Below are 15,584 nucleotides of genomic sequence, written 5' to 3'. Positions count from 1 at the left end.
AGCAGTCTAATACAAAATATGTTCTCCTCTAGCTTGAATGAGATCCTGTACACGGTTTGGCATGGATTCCACTAAATTAGAACATAAATTTTTGATCTCGTCATCACGAAACCAAACTTTTTTATCATTCTCAATCAATGTTTTCTTCGTTAAGCAGTCCATTTTACTCAGGCGTCTCTCTACAATGCTCTAAAAATTTCCGATGGGATTTACATCAGGAGAATTACCAGGCCAATCCAAAACCATTATTTTCTGTTTTTGAAAAAAATTCGTTGTTAGCTTAGAAGTAGCAAGATCTTGTCGAAAGATGCCAACACTACCAGCGAACTTTTGCATCATAGGCACAATTTTACTTTCTATTATAGAAATGAATTGTTTAGAGTTCATCATCCTTTCAACTAGTACTAAGCTGCCAGGTCCTTCAAGTAGTAAAATAACCGCAAAACATCTGTTTCTGAGGGTGCTTAACTTTTTAAATAGGATGTTGTTCCCTGATGGGTTCTCCACCACTTTGCCTGACAAATCTTGGTCAAAACCCTTGCACAATAAAATGCATTTCGTTGCTGAATAGAACCTTCTTCCAATCTTGTGCAGTCCAGGATTGATATTTCCTATCCCAATCCAAATGTTTTGTCTTCATTGCAGGTTTTAATAACTGTTTTTCTATTGGTTTTCTTGCAAATCTCCCAGCTTCACTAAGCCTTCATCGAACTGTCGATGAATCCATGCTCACATCAGTAGCTAATAATCCTCTCTGAAGATCTCTACTTGTTTTGTAAAGATACATTGTACTATTTCGTACAAGAAATTTGTCTGTTCGAAGTGCGGTCTTGCGTTTGCGTCCACATTTACTCTTTCATTTTGGAGACACTGCCCCAAAATTCTTTTGCTGATTAATAATCCTAGAAACACAGGATTTTCCAACTCCAATTACTGCAGCAATATCCCTCACAGCCATAGAAGTATGCTGACTAAGGGTAACAATTCTAGTCCTTTTCCTGGGAGTGATAACCATTTTTTTAATACACGTCAAAAGGAGACAATTCATGCAAGCGACCACTTTTTACAGCAACTAAAGGGAAAAATTTTCAACATATCATGATCACGTGGTCAAACTGATTTAGACTAGTCAAGGGTAGTCACACGTTCTAAGAAAATGCAGTTGAAAACGGTTTCAGGCAGAAAATCCCTGAGAAAGGAACAATTTTCTTAAAAAATCTGTTTGTCCCAATTAATTTGCACAGTACTGTACTTTATATCTTTAGTTTTGAATACAAATTTTAAAATCTATGCTTCCAGAAAAATACTTTAAAATTTTATATCATGAATTACAGAATATGACCGAAAAATAGCACAGTCAATGAACTTGGAAAAAAAACTTAATGTTTCCTTTAAGTAATCTTTCCGTTATGTAATCTCTCCTTTAAGTTATGTAATCTTTCCTTCAAGTTATTATTTCTACAAATTTTTAATACTGTTAAACCAATGATAAGCAAAATATTTATATATTTATGCAATCAATACTTTCTTTGTAAATTTGTGTACTACCCTTAAAACACGAACATCCGACATGATTTTTAATCTTTGCAAACTCATATCCAGGTATCGAAAAGTGGTTTAAGTCAGCATATATGTAGTTTCATTTCTTTGAGTCTTTTTGTGATAAATTACTAAAATTTTGCACATGACCTTATTTGAGAATGGGGCATATTTTACTCATTGGGAATTTTGTTGTACGGGGTCCATATAAAAATTTAAATTTTGTATTTTTTGAAGTTTAATCCGTTGAAAATTTTAATCTATTTCGTAACATTTTACATCTTTTTTTTAAGCAATTTTGTAACTTACAGTATATGTCTATGCTCAATATTTAAGGAATAAAAGCCGCGGTCAATGTTTTTGAGACACCCTGTATATCACAAGGAAAAAAATATGTTAAAAATAATAATTAAACAAGTACAAAAATAATGGAAATTAAAGATATGTAGAAATGAATAAATGAACATTTAGAATGGCATTCAGTGATTTGAATTACATTTCTGCAATAAGCATACATCCTGTGTATGTATGTGTCTTCATATAACGAAATTTTTCAAAAAAGAAAATCATTTATATAGAAACTAAGTTCCCGGTATAGCATGGAAGAAAACTGTTTTATATTTTTCTGTGAATGAAATGCGCTGCTTTTTCTAAGTATATTCTGAAATAAAGATGATAGGAACAAAGATGAAAAAATAAACTAAGATGATAGGAACAGTATATGCTGATAAAAAAATAAAGTACATTTAATCATTTAAATAAAAATTATCTAATTTTTTTCAATCTCTCTATCAGTAAAATTTTAATTTGAACATTAAAATTAATATTTTTTTGGAAAACAAAAATATATTGAATTTTATTTCTTTTACTCCTTCCCCAAAGCTTTGTTTTTAATATTTTGAGCGAAATGGAAATTTTGAAATTAATTAGACGATACATTTAGTGCTCCCTTGAGTATTTTTTTGTGGAAAAGAACCGTCTACCAGAAATTTTCTCTGTAAATATTTTTTCCTGCATGAAACAGTAATAGATTTTAATATATAGATTGTAACATTACAAATACTTTTAAAAGTGTCACAAAAATTACTATTACTGATCTCCAGGGAATATATAAATTTAACACTTCTAAATATGGAAACATCGCCTTAACAGAAAATGTCAAATATCTGCCGGTGTCATCTGGTATATGAATGAAAATTTGAATTCTGTCTCATTTTTCCATGGAAAATCTATTCATGAAATCAAAAATAGATGTTGCCTCAGAAAATTTCAATGTATGCACAACTTTAAATAAGTAGACAATCTCCTAGGAGCATTTTAAATACATCATTTTTCGAATATATTAACAGCTTTAAAACGATATTTTTAATTTCCACAAAAGGATTATATATTAATTTCACATAATACATAATGATCGACAGCAGAATAAAGTTAGTTCTCTCTTTTTCTTTCTCTTGAAAGTTGCATATGTGAGTAAATCAATAAATACAGTATAAATATTTGTCATTATTCGTATTCTTTGAAAAGCTTTTCCTTCAAATGAAATATTATTTGTGAACTTCTTGATCTGGTAATAATTTAAAAGCCTTAGCTATATTTTAAATCATTGTTTTACTACCAATATTCTATAACCGTTCCTGAAAGAGTAGTAAAGCCTTATGTTGTTTATATTAGTATTCGAGCCATTTAAATTATAATTTTGTCATTCCAATATTTTTCATATAATTTCAATGTTAATTCTTTTTATTGCTATTTTTTTTAAAAAAATATGTTATTCCAACTTGCTGTTTATGATTATAGCATAATGAGTTTAAAGACAATGACAGAAATTCGGACGAAAAGGAGTTGAACAGTGTCACGTGTAAGGCGGGAATTGATCATAGCTGACTACTCAAATTCACCTGAAAGCACACAGAAGAATCTGAATGATCAGAAAATACCGACAGCATTGGCAAGAACTATGGTTAAATCCTAATTGCCATCACTGGCTATTGTGCCATCCCTCACGTAGGGGGCATGCCCGCCATCGATAGATAACCACGCCACATAATTTCTTTACTCACCATGGCTTCTCTTCCCTATGTCTAAGGCGTCTTCCTGAGGGGGGTGGATTAATGAATTCTGTAGTACCTCTAGATAAAAAGATAGATCACTACTAAAAATTTTATATAAAATGGCAACTCGTTAGTCTGAAACAAAGGAAGAAAATTTATCTTAATCTAACTCTCTAGTATTAAACCTTGCAAACACATTTATGGTATTTTTAAAGTAGGCAGATATCATTTCCCTTTTTTTTCTTAGTAATTTTCACTGAAGAATACAATTTTTGAAACTATTCATCTAACAATATTATACATTCATAAAAGGTTTATAAAAATTTCTGCGCCACCGAAAGCAAACACTGATGGAACAAATTTTAACTCTGACCAGTAAGGCTTGTTTTCAACTGATTACGATTAACTTAAGAGCGACGTGAAAGTAAAAGAATGACTTCTGAGAAAAATGTGACGTATAAATTTGGACATCAATGCTTCATTTAATTTAATCGATAATTTACTCCACGCGAACATTGTTAAAGATAAGAAAAATTCATCATTTCGGAGAATTTCGTCGATTTGTTTTAAGTCAGATATGTCAAGTAAAACATAAAATATAATTTAGACTTATTTTTCAACTCTGATAATAACAGTTTTGAAATAGTAAATTATTCCAAAACAATGATTCATTTCATGTGCTTGAGATATAATCACCTACGGTTATTGAAGAATTTTCTTATAAATAATAATAAGCTAGATAAAATTGGAAGAGGGTTTTGAATATTAAAAAGTAAAACTTCTATTACTATTCATTAACAGAAGAATTTGTTCTCAAAAATATTGAACATGTAAAGAACGTTCATAATGATGTACAAACACGCGATTTTCTTATTGATTGCTAATGCAAAAGCAGCACCGATAAACTAACAACTATTGTCTTTTCCAGATGTCAGTTAATTGTAAAGAATGGTTAGCTCTCAAATAGCACAAAAGTTTACATATTTTGTCATGACACGAACTTATATAAGATACATTTGTTTTCGACTTATAAAAGAGACAATAGAATAAAAATTAGCGTAAAAATAAACGACTAGCTTTAGCTCAATTTTTACTTTTTCACATTGAAATATCAATAAATGTATATTCATTGGCTTATTTACAACTGGGCAAAATTTAACATAGTTTCGAGAAGCGAAAATTTCTATTTTATGCTATTATTAAATGCATGATTTTGAATAGACACATAGAATTGAGCAAATGATTCTTAAAATACTGCTGGCATTCTAAAAAAGGTAAGGTATTTAATTAAAATATTTCTATGCAGATGATGCAGCAAATTAAATATGGATAATAACTATCACATTACATGTAGCTTTAAAAACTGGCAGTTGTACGCTTTATATACAGCCATTATTTATAAAGAGATACATATCTATCAGTTATTAAGTATATAATTAGTATAAGAAATTCATGGGTTTTATTTTAATTTAAACATGTTTAATTATTATAGCTTTAATTTATGATAGAAAAGTAAATTGTTTGTTTTTGTATAAGCAATTATATTTAAATTTCACAGACCACAAAGCTAAAATGAATTGTCAGTACAGAGAGGGATAAAATTATATTCCGACAATCAAAAACATACATGAATCAACAAATGATAAAATTAAATGTTTAAGAGTCGAGTCTCTAAATGTTTAATGCAAAATTCGGCTATGAAACTAATATCAAAAGATAACGCTTCATTTAAAAATGTCTCTAAATATGTTAATTCTTAATACATTACGTTAATATTCTTAATACATTGATTCATGAATATGCTTCTCTAAAGAATTTATTTCAAGCTATTTACATCTTTATGAGGTTCTTTGAAATTTTCGATAAGATTAAGAGATTCCATATATTTTGAGAATTGATTACTCGTTCTCTAAGTTTATGAAATAATGCTTAAAAATTATTAATTCAATTAAATATTAAAAAAGTTTTTAAATCATAATTCTAAAAAATTAGGAAGCTGCATATCGTTTTCTATGGTGGAGAAACTTTTAACTTATTTTAGTTCTAATAATTTAATAATAAATTAAATTTTGGAAAGAATATTTATAAAATAAATGGTTATTTAGGAAATATAATAATTTTACAGAATGTACTTTCTTCTTCCTTCATACATAAATAGTTATATTACCTGTAATTGAAAATTTTAGAAAGAATTTTTATAAAATACGAAGCTTTTTAAGAAATGTAACAACTGTTGTATAAAATGTACTTTCTTCTTCTTCCTTTACACTTCAATGGTTATATTACTTGCAACTGAAACTTTTGGAAAGAATTTTTATAAAATAAAAAGTTTTTTAGGAAAGATAACAATTCTTATATAGAATGTACTTTCTTCTTCTTTCCTGATACTTCAATAGTTATGTTACCTGTTATTTATTTCGTATCAGTTTCGCTTATTTTTAAAAATCAACGGAATATTGTTAACCTCTTATAAAATGTACCTATAATAAAATTAATTTATTAATTAGAGAAAGAAACCATATGACGGCACTCAGAAAAACCTGATTTTTCTACATTCATTCTAGTGACACAACAAAAAGATCTTATAGAGATCATATTTAAGTCAAATGTTTTATAAAATTTACAAATTATTAAATACAAATTCTTTAGATTTTTTAATAATACTACATATTGCATTAATTAATTACAAATTTAACCATTTTATAATCAAATTTTGAATTATGCATTCATAATCAAACAAAAGAATGCTTACCTTCTATGAAATGTTATTTGCATACAATTTTTAAAAAATGGTATTAAAGTAAAAAAACGAAGCTTGATATTTTGCAGGAAAAAATATTTTTCTACTTCAAACGTTTCAGTTATGCTGCAGAAAAACCAAACTATAATGTTATTTGAAGTGAAAAAAAAAACTTCAAAATTCAAGCTACCAATGCTGAACGTTGGCATATCGATTATGTCAGTCAAGAATTGTTGCAATGAATGAATAAATATGTAGAATAATTTACAGGAAAATTCTAATGAATGTCAATGGTAGCAATTGCTTTCCGATAAAGTTCTATTAGAATTGATTCTATGCAGAGTCAAATTCCCGATAATATCTAATAACGAAATGAGCAACAATAGTGACTGTGTAGCAAAAAAAAATCGCGTCATTTGTAAGAGAGGTATTAAAAAACTCGATATTGACAGAATACTTTTATGCGACTTATTTAAAGACTAACGCTATTGATCTTGAATTTCTAGTGCTTTGAAAGTTTTCATTGACATAATTACATATAAATTTTTATGCATCATGTATGATAAAATATGGAAGCTGGCAAAACGTTTTTGATACTAAATAATTTATGTGTGAATGGTATTAAAAGTGAATTCCAGTTTGTTACTTTCCTAGAAATACGTAGTTGCGATAACTTCGAACCTCATAATTTACAATAAAATGGATCTATTTATTCAGAATGCTTCATCAGATGTGGGACTTTCGGATGTCAACTGAAATAGCAATCATGCAAGAAATGTTTTTGATACTAGAATGAAATTTAGTTGTTTTATGAACAACTGGAATGCATTTTAGAGTTGCTATTGGCGAGGTAAAGTATGTCATCCTATTCTTTTATATATATTTAGATATTGGGGCGAGTTTGTTTCTTTATGAAATTTCTATAAAAATATTTATTCTAAACGTTTTTTTTTTTTATAAAAATGTTTATTAAAACATTTCTACATTTATTCTAAACGTATAATTTTTTAAAAAATAAAGAATTTGACGTTCTTTTTATTCTTTATTTATAAGTAAAATTATAATCGATAAATCTCTTGTTCCCTTGTCATTTATTTTTATGTTTGTTAGTTTTTTTCAGATTAAATGAAACACAGATTTCACAGAAGAAAGTAGACAGCAGAAATTGCTACTCAAAAATAGCACTATCTGAATATTATTAAATGAATCCTAGAAAACTTAAATCATATTAGGATGCATTGCGTTGTTTTCCTCTCTTTTATAAAAGCCGTAAGAAAACAAAATGCCATTTATGAAATTTACAGAATATAAAAATTAAAACCTCTGTTCAAAATATATAAAAATAATAACATAAAAAGTAAAAGAATATAAAGTTTTTATATAAATAAGAATCTTTTTTTAATTTCCGAAATTGCATGCCAATTTTGTTCGATTTATGCTCAACTGCTTAACTCTACAGAATGAGTGTTAGTCCACATATGAAACGCATTAGAAATTATTATCTCGATTTTACCAAATTTCTTGTAACAATACTTTTTAATCATTGTAATTTATGCTGTCGTAACAATTTCTTTTTAACACCTGTTCACTGCTATTGGTCATTTTGTGACATAGATACGATTCTCATCTATTCGAAGGCTGAAAGGAAGAACCACGGACTGAAACGACATAATCTCTTCTTTGAGATCCACCTTACATGCATCTCATGATACAGAAACTAAAAATCATGTAACGGAAAGATTGATAATATTAGTTACTTAAATCTCTTATTATTCAATCCGATTTCTGTCTTTTGTAGATCCCTTTTACAAGATAGAAGTACAATCAATGAGCTCCTAATTTATAAAACTGCAAAAATAAAAAATCTATCTAATTAATAAGTATCTCATAATGCTATGAGAAAAAAAATTTCTCTAAATATTATTCAATAAATTCAAATGATGAAAAATACATGCCTATCGCATTCAAAAATATGAGCAAAAATATAGATATTGAAAGCATCGCCAAATAATAAAGTTAGCACCCATCACTGCCTTCTCATTTCTTCATTTTGTTATATCCTATAACTCATCTTGAGGGTGCTTTCGGTCATGTATTCCTATGTATTTATTTGCTTTTAGCGTTTCTAAACAGTTTATAGGATCGAATTTGAAAAATCTATTATATTGTATATACTATATGTTTGGAATTTTAAAATGTTTGATGCAGGGAAACGCCATCGACCCTTTTATTCATTTCTATTCAGAAATCTATTCTTATTTACTGATAATCAATGTTATTTAATAATAATATAATATTTAAATGCCGGGCTTTAACGTAAAAGCGGTGAGAATAGCCCATTTGGTTAAAATCAAGCAAAACATATAACTACTCACCAAATCAGATGAATACCATGTATGATCTCATAGAAATCATTTGTAATTATCTGTCTCTCGGAGAAAATAAGAGTTCTACCAAATAACCAAATAACAAATAATAATAATAAATAACAATAAAACACCAAATAACAAAAATAAAAAACAATATTCGGAGTAGACTCAAGAAAAATTTATCAAATTTAAAAGGATTCCTGATAATGAGTAAGGGTCAATTTCACTTCTGATTTAAAATATTTTTAGTCAATCAAACTTTTCGAAATGAACTTAATCCCCCGAGTGGATTTTCTCCTTATTCTTTATAAATTGGCCCTCAATTAGTTACTGAAATCTTATCTATTCTACTATCTATTTCATTTCGAAATATATCAGACTTTATGACATTTCTATTATCTCAATTATAGTCATTCTCAGAACAGACAATGTTCTCATCCATTACTTATCTCTATAAAATCTTATTAATTGATATGAATACTTTTATCTTATATAAAGCTTTAAAATTGAAGTACATTTAGGATTTTGTTGACATTTTATTTAACAAAATTTAAAAAACACACAATATTTCTGATTTTAATCAAACGAAACAAAATATTACGCCAAAATTTCGTAAAAGCTGCATATACATATTAAATAAAACAAAATACATCTGAATGCAATGCAGAAACATATTTGGAATTATGACGCATTATGAGACATTATGAATTATTTGTGAAGGTAATAATCAGCATGCAAATATGAGCAAAATTGAAATATTTAGTCAATATAGACAATTTGCCATATATTTAAAGTGGTTTCAAATTCATTAATGAAAAAAATCCGATTTTAAATTTTATGCTCCATTCAAATATTCAGTTTCCTTAATAGCTGTTAATTCATTTCACGGTACATTGAAATGAACTCATCTATAACACGATAACTGCATTCTATGGACTGTAGTTTAGCAAAAACTTTTAAAACTATTCAGTCTAAAATTATCAAATCTGTATTACTTTTTTTCGATACATATTTATCGTATGCTCTCTTTTCAGTGGACACCATTTTTAAAAATAAAAACTGAACATGGAAGAGTGATTATGTCAGGCTCTCTGGCTGAGGCATTCGATACCTTAGCAAGGCGAGTGAATTTCACGTAAGTAGTGTTTTTTATAAAGTGCTATATTGTTTTATATTAACATTAAGAGACAAATGGCAATTCCAAGTTTATAATATTTGTTAAATTTGTCTCGATAGCGTAAATGGTGCTGGAATCTGAATCAAGAATATAAAAGTCAAGCAAATCTATGAAACATTAGTAAGGCCCATATTATATAATAGAATAAATACATCCTATTACACAATGCTATTGTTTGTATGACGATTTTATGATGCCATTCTAAGTGCTTTGTAATATTGTAAAGAATTCTAAGTATAATTTTATTCTATTATTGTATTGCTTTCTAATATTATATTGCTGTAAGTGCTTTGCAATATATCTTGAATAAAACTTTACAAGTACTTAAAACCAAAATAAAGAAGTGTAAATTTGACAAGAATAGTAAAGACTGAGGAGGCAACTTGCAAAGAGACACCTGTTTCTTTTTGATTAGAACATCAGGTGATCATAGTGTGGCATGATGATACTTTTTAAAAGTTTCTATCAGTCATGACAGAGATGGGCATAAACACTTCATTCGGAAAAATAACAAAAGCTGAAGCAACTGTACAAATGCAAATAAAACTCTCCTGATTCTTGAAAAGTCGACCTTCAGCCGACGGTACAAGTTCTACCAATTCTGTTGATACTCCTTCGTTTAGTAGTGGTGGGTGGTCGACCCTACAGAAGAAGTAAAAATTCCGCCTTTAACGACGAAACTGTCGGTAGCATAAATCAAGATTTGGATTCGCCTGTTTTGAGTAGTCATTCACTCTCGGTTATTTGAAGTGATAAACTTGTCAATGTAACTTCCTTCATTAATTGGCATGATTTTGAAGATTAGAATTCCCGTTTTTGTAAATTCCCTATTGCCTCTCAGTAAGCAATAATAGCTAGTCAAATACATGCCACCAACTACGAAGACGGTCATTTTGTTGTTACATCAAATAACATGACTCCTGAATAACATGACTACGTTGGTGGCTCTAGGTCCAAAGATCTGCCCTGTGAAGTATTTTAAGCGATCGTTTCGAAACTTACATACAATATGTCAGTTTATATGTTATAAACCTTTTTTCTGTAGTATTTGCAACATTTTTTTAAAAATAAAAATGACTATTTGAATCTAAAATAGCAAACGAAAGAGAAATATTTTGTGAGCTGTAGTAAATCATTTAGTAATATGGATATTTCTGATCAGCTTTTACTTATTCATATAAAAGAAAGTTCAAATTTGTGAAGTATGCTCGAAATGGTTTAATCTAAAAAGTGCCGTAAGCCTTTATATGGGAATTCAAACTAAAAGCAAACTACTACTTCTTGCAACTAACAATGTACAATAAAGTTACAACATTATCAACAACTTAGTACTATTAGTACTTCTTATGCGCATTAATAAGTACATTTTACCGTACTTAAGAGGATAATCATTTTAAGATCCAAACGCTTTGAAACATACATCACAAGCTGAAATTACAAAAAAGTTAAAAAAAACTCAATAAATAAATTTATTTTAAATCAATTTAAAATGTTTTCGAAATCACTTTAAATTCTCTTTTTTGAAAGTTTTTTATTTAAAAATAAGAAAAAAATGAGATTTTTTTCCTATTTCAGACGTAATGACATCCTATATCTATGATCCGCAATCCCTGGTTATTAAACAATTTTAAATGCGGGGGGGGGGGTAAGCTTTGCAATGCAAACGATTTCTTTATTTACCAGATTGAAAGTTAAAAGTCTGTTGACTCTCCTTTTTATTTTTTAAAGACTAAAGACTATTTCCAGACTATTAGAGTATGATTCAATATTGAGAACAATACATCTAAAAAGCAAACGTTGTATTTTTAATTCTTTGGTATCGCAATTTAAAAAATAACAGTCTTCTAGCCGGCTGAAAATTATTATATCAAGCATAAAGAATAAAAGGGATTAAATATATAATAATACAAGATAAAATACATATTTAAAGCTATTAAAATCTTGATGAATGTTTCATCATACGGATATGCCATTAAAAAACAATAATTTCAGGTATATAATGTTTAAGAAATTTGCAAAATAATACGCATTCCGAATTTTATTATCTCTTTTGACTTTTCAAATTCATCAGTCTGCACTTATCCGTTAACGCATATATATTTTTAAACAAATAATGGCATCATAACTTTTATCATGAAAGCAACGCGTGCCCTCTCAATGTTATCAAACAAGCAATGAAACCGCAAAATTAAGTAGAAAAAAAGTAGTCTTATTCAAAAAAAAATCTACTACTTAGTGCAGTAATCGTTGCCCTCGAACTATTTTCAAACTTGGTTCGTAATCTAATCACCAAACTGTCTACAAAATTAAAGGGCGTTTTTACGCGATAGAGCACATGAGGTGAAAGAAACTGGTACAGAGGCCTCAAATAATCTCACAAGATAAAAAACAGGAAGAGATTCACGTGAATTTAGTATCAAAGGCTTGGATATAATTGATTAAAGTTCAGTGAATGGCAGTTACATTTAAAATATATTACATAAAATTAATTAATAAAAATGCTTCGGATATTCGTCTGATTGTAATAGTTAAAACAATAATATTTAAAATTAGTTGCTTTTTACTATTGTTTTAATAATTAAAATGCATAAGATATTTGGTAATTATCATCGATGACAGTAAACCAAGTGATAATAAATGTTATCAAGTCATTTATAGTAAAATAAAGCAAATTTCTTTAACTAATTTAAATAAAAATCGGCCGTGTGGGAATTGATGTTAATGCAAGCAAGTGACAGATTACTAACTATTACATAAGTTTTGTATCCCAATTTTTAAAATTAAGCCTTAAAACTATTTTCCAACAACAAAATTACCGGCTACCGGCCTGTTAAAGGAAGACGGCTTCAATGCTTAATTGAACTGCTTTGTTTTTCTGCCCCCGGATATAGAGCTGATTGTAATCGTTAAAACATCGTTACTGATTGTAACCGTTATTTAAAATTATATTTTTTTACCATTGTCCTAGTAATTAAAATGCACGATAATTGGTAGTTATCATCAATGACAGTAAATCAAGTGATAAAAAATGTTATCAAGTGATTTACTATAAAATGAAGAAAAATTCTTTAACTAATCAAAATAAAATTCAGCCTGCATGAGAATTGAAGTTAATGCAAGAAAATGATAGATTACATCCTATTGCACACATTGTGTATCCAAATTTTGAAAATTGAGCATTAAAACTGTTTTCTGTCAACAAATTTGCCAGCTACCGGCAATTTTGTTGAATTGAAATGCTCTGATTTTCGGTGGTCCTGAAAAGATCTGTCCCAGTGGTCTGCTATCCCCAAAACGGGAGCATTCTTGGTTCGAAATCCGAATTCATAGACGAACCGTCTTAAAGTGGCTCTGGGGTGCGCTAAATCTGTTGATGACAAACCTATTTCCTGTGATGTGACGCAGAAGACTTAACAGCTCAGGTGCTATCCTCGTTATCTGATTGTTCAAAATTATGTTTTATTTCCCAACAAAACTGTAAAATTGCGTCAGAGCAGGATATTAGTGTAATACCCAATAATATAATATATCTGCAGAGTTTCTGCCTGCATTTCCTCGAAATAGGCAAAAACGATTTTTCTTTTATTATGAATCTGTATATTGATTCAAAATTCTCTTCTTCGACCCTTTTTACCTTTTGTTTCCCCTCTTGCACTTTTTTCTTAAATTCATCTCATTTCTTCTCATTTTCAATCATCAATTTTTCTTATTTTTATTTCTTAATAATTATGACGCCATATTCTTTGTCTATCTCTTCTTTCTAGTGTGGACCAGTTAGAAGGGATTATTGTTGTTGCTGTTATTATCATTATCATTATTATTATTATTGTCATTATTAGTGTTGTTGTAGTAGTCGTCATCGTCGTCGTTGCCATTGTAATTGCTATTGTTGGTGTAATTATTATTATTATAAAGCGAGCGTTTCTGACAGACTCTTACAGAGGTGAATCCAAAAGGAGGATTTGATCTTTCAGGGCGCATGCTTATACTTAAAGCAGAAAATCGAACTACATGAATCAAACACAAATCAAGATACATCCATCTTGGTAGATATAAGATATATATATGGGTCAGTAGCAGTTCAGTGTAATAATTGTCTGTAGCAGTTCAGAGGCCACCTATTGGGAGCTTCAGCTGCTTATCTTGGAATTATTTAGGTTTTTGGTGACTGTGGCAAATCGTTGCATATAGAAAAACAAGTGCAATGTGGAGAATCAAAAATTTCAAATTCGGGAGACCTTTGAGAGGAATCAAGATAAATCTTGCAAATTTTAATATGCTACAACCTGCCCCGAGATTTTGTTATAATCTGTCCCAGAGCATAGTTGGGAACTTTTTTTTTTTTAACTTGGCGATTGGAAAAAAATTTAAAGCAGTGTTTTAAAATTTAATATACATGCAAATTAGAAAAGAATAAAAATATTTTTGAAAAAAATTAACCATATTAATTTAAATTAACGTTTACAAAAAACGCCATTAATTAACTAAAATGAAGTATTTGTTTACAACTTTTCATTACCTATTTTGGTTAAGCATAACTGTGCTGGTGTTATAAAAATTTTCAAAAAATATTTATTTGGCGAAAATTTTGATTAAAAATTTGTAAAATTTCTGCATAAAGTGTATATTACAACTTGCACCTGTTACAACCACCACTAGCTTTCCTACTCATATTCAAAGACATATTCCCACACAATATATTGCAAAGATATATATAGAAATGAGATATATCTCTATCATATAAGTATGTATACATATCATGTCGTGAGATCGGAGATATACGTACGTATCACGTACGTACAATTACCTACGTATTGTCAGAAGCTTATGCGATGCATATCTTGCAAATATACATGATTTCAAAATTAGGAAATCCTTTTTAAAAATCATGAAAGAAAAATACATTGATAAATAAGATACAATTTCAGAAATTAAGTTTCATCGGTATTATAAAGATAGTTTATTAAAGAAGTAAGAAAAAAAATATAAATTTTTTAGAACAATGAGTATCATCTATTCTTTCCAAAGAAATATATAATAAGGATATTCAAAAAAGCGGAAATGGTCTCTCCGATATTTTCTCGCATTCTCCCTAATAAAGGTGTTACTCACCCTCCACCCCTTAAAAGTTGTGAACCTTAGGAAAGGTCGTGAAGATTATGAGAACACCTATTTTTATTTACAGACTCCCGAATATGAACTGTTTCTGTTTCATAGTATAGTAAAAAACGGAATATGCATTTTGAATGCCTTTACTTTCCAAGCATTTGTTCCAAAATTTGGCAGAGAAAGGGATAGCATATAAAATATCATTTATATAAGTCAGAGTGTTTTTGAGTTATAATATTTATATGTATATGAATACATAGATGGACAAATTATCCATTGTTTGACGAATTTCATTCAAAATTTTATATAGACCTAGATTATAAATGCAAAAACTGTGCACCAAATTTTATTTATATAGCTCTTTAAGTTTTATAGTTAACATGTTCACTTACCAGACAGACACATTTCTGTTGAATTTCGTTCAACATTTGATAGTAACGAATTTGATCCAACGATCTCATCATAAATTTCATCTGCTTTGCTCAAAACGTTTTTGAATCATCATCATCACAGATAGACATACAATCATTACAAAAATGAGATTACAGAAATTCGGACTCAGGGAGGTTTGAAACAAAATCTCGAGTTTGTATTTT

The 15,584-nt window shown here is 28.8% G+C and overlaps 1 protein-coding gene across 1 annotated transcript in view; it reads left to right on the top strand.

Annotated features, from left to right (window-relative positions):
• Nucleotides 1-7,085: 7,085 nt before the first annotated feature.
• Nucleotides 7,086-15,584, top strand: part of LOC129962523 (glutamate receptor U1-like) — a 49,713-nt gene continuing 41,214 nt past the window's right edge. The window contains exons 1-2 of the mRNA XM_056076276.1: nucleotides 7,086-7,183; nucleotides 9,737-9,837. Of these exons, the coding sequence (XP_055932251.1) occupies nucleotides 7,157-7,183; nucleotides 9,737-9,837 (128 nt within the window). The 5' untranslated portion in view covers nucleotides 7,086-7,156. The remainder of the gene's footprint in view (nucleotides 7,184-9,736; nucleotides 9,838-15,584) is intronic.

The sequence above is a fragment of the Argiope bruennichi genome, chromosome 3 (genome assembly GCF_947563725.1).
Source record: "Argiope bruennichi chromosome 3, qqArgBrue1.1, whole genome shotgun sequence".
NCBI lineage: Eukaryota > Metazoa > Arthropoda > Arachnida > Araneae > Araneidae > Argiope > Argiope bruennichi.
This window is presented reverse-complemented; position numbering and strand designations above follow the sequence as displayed.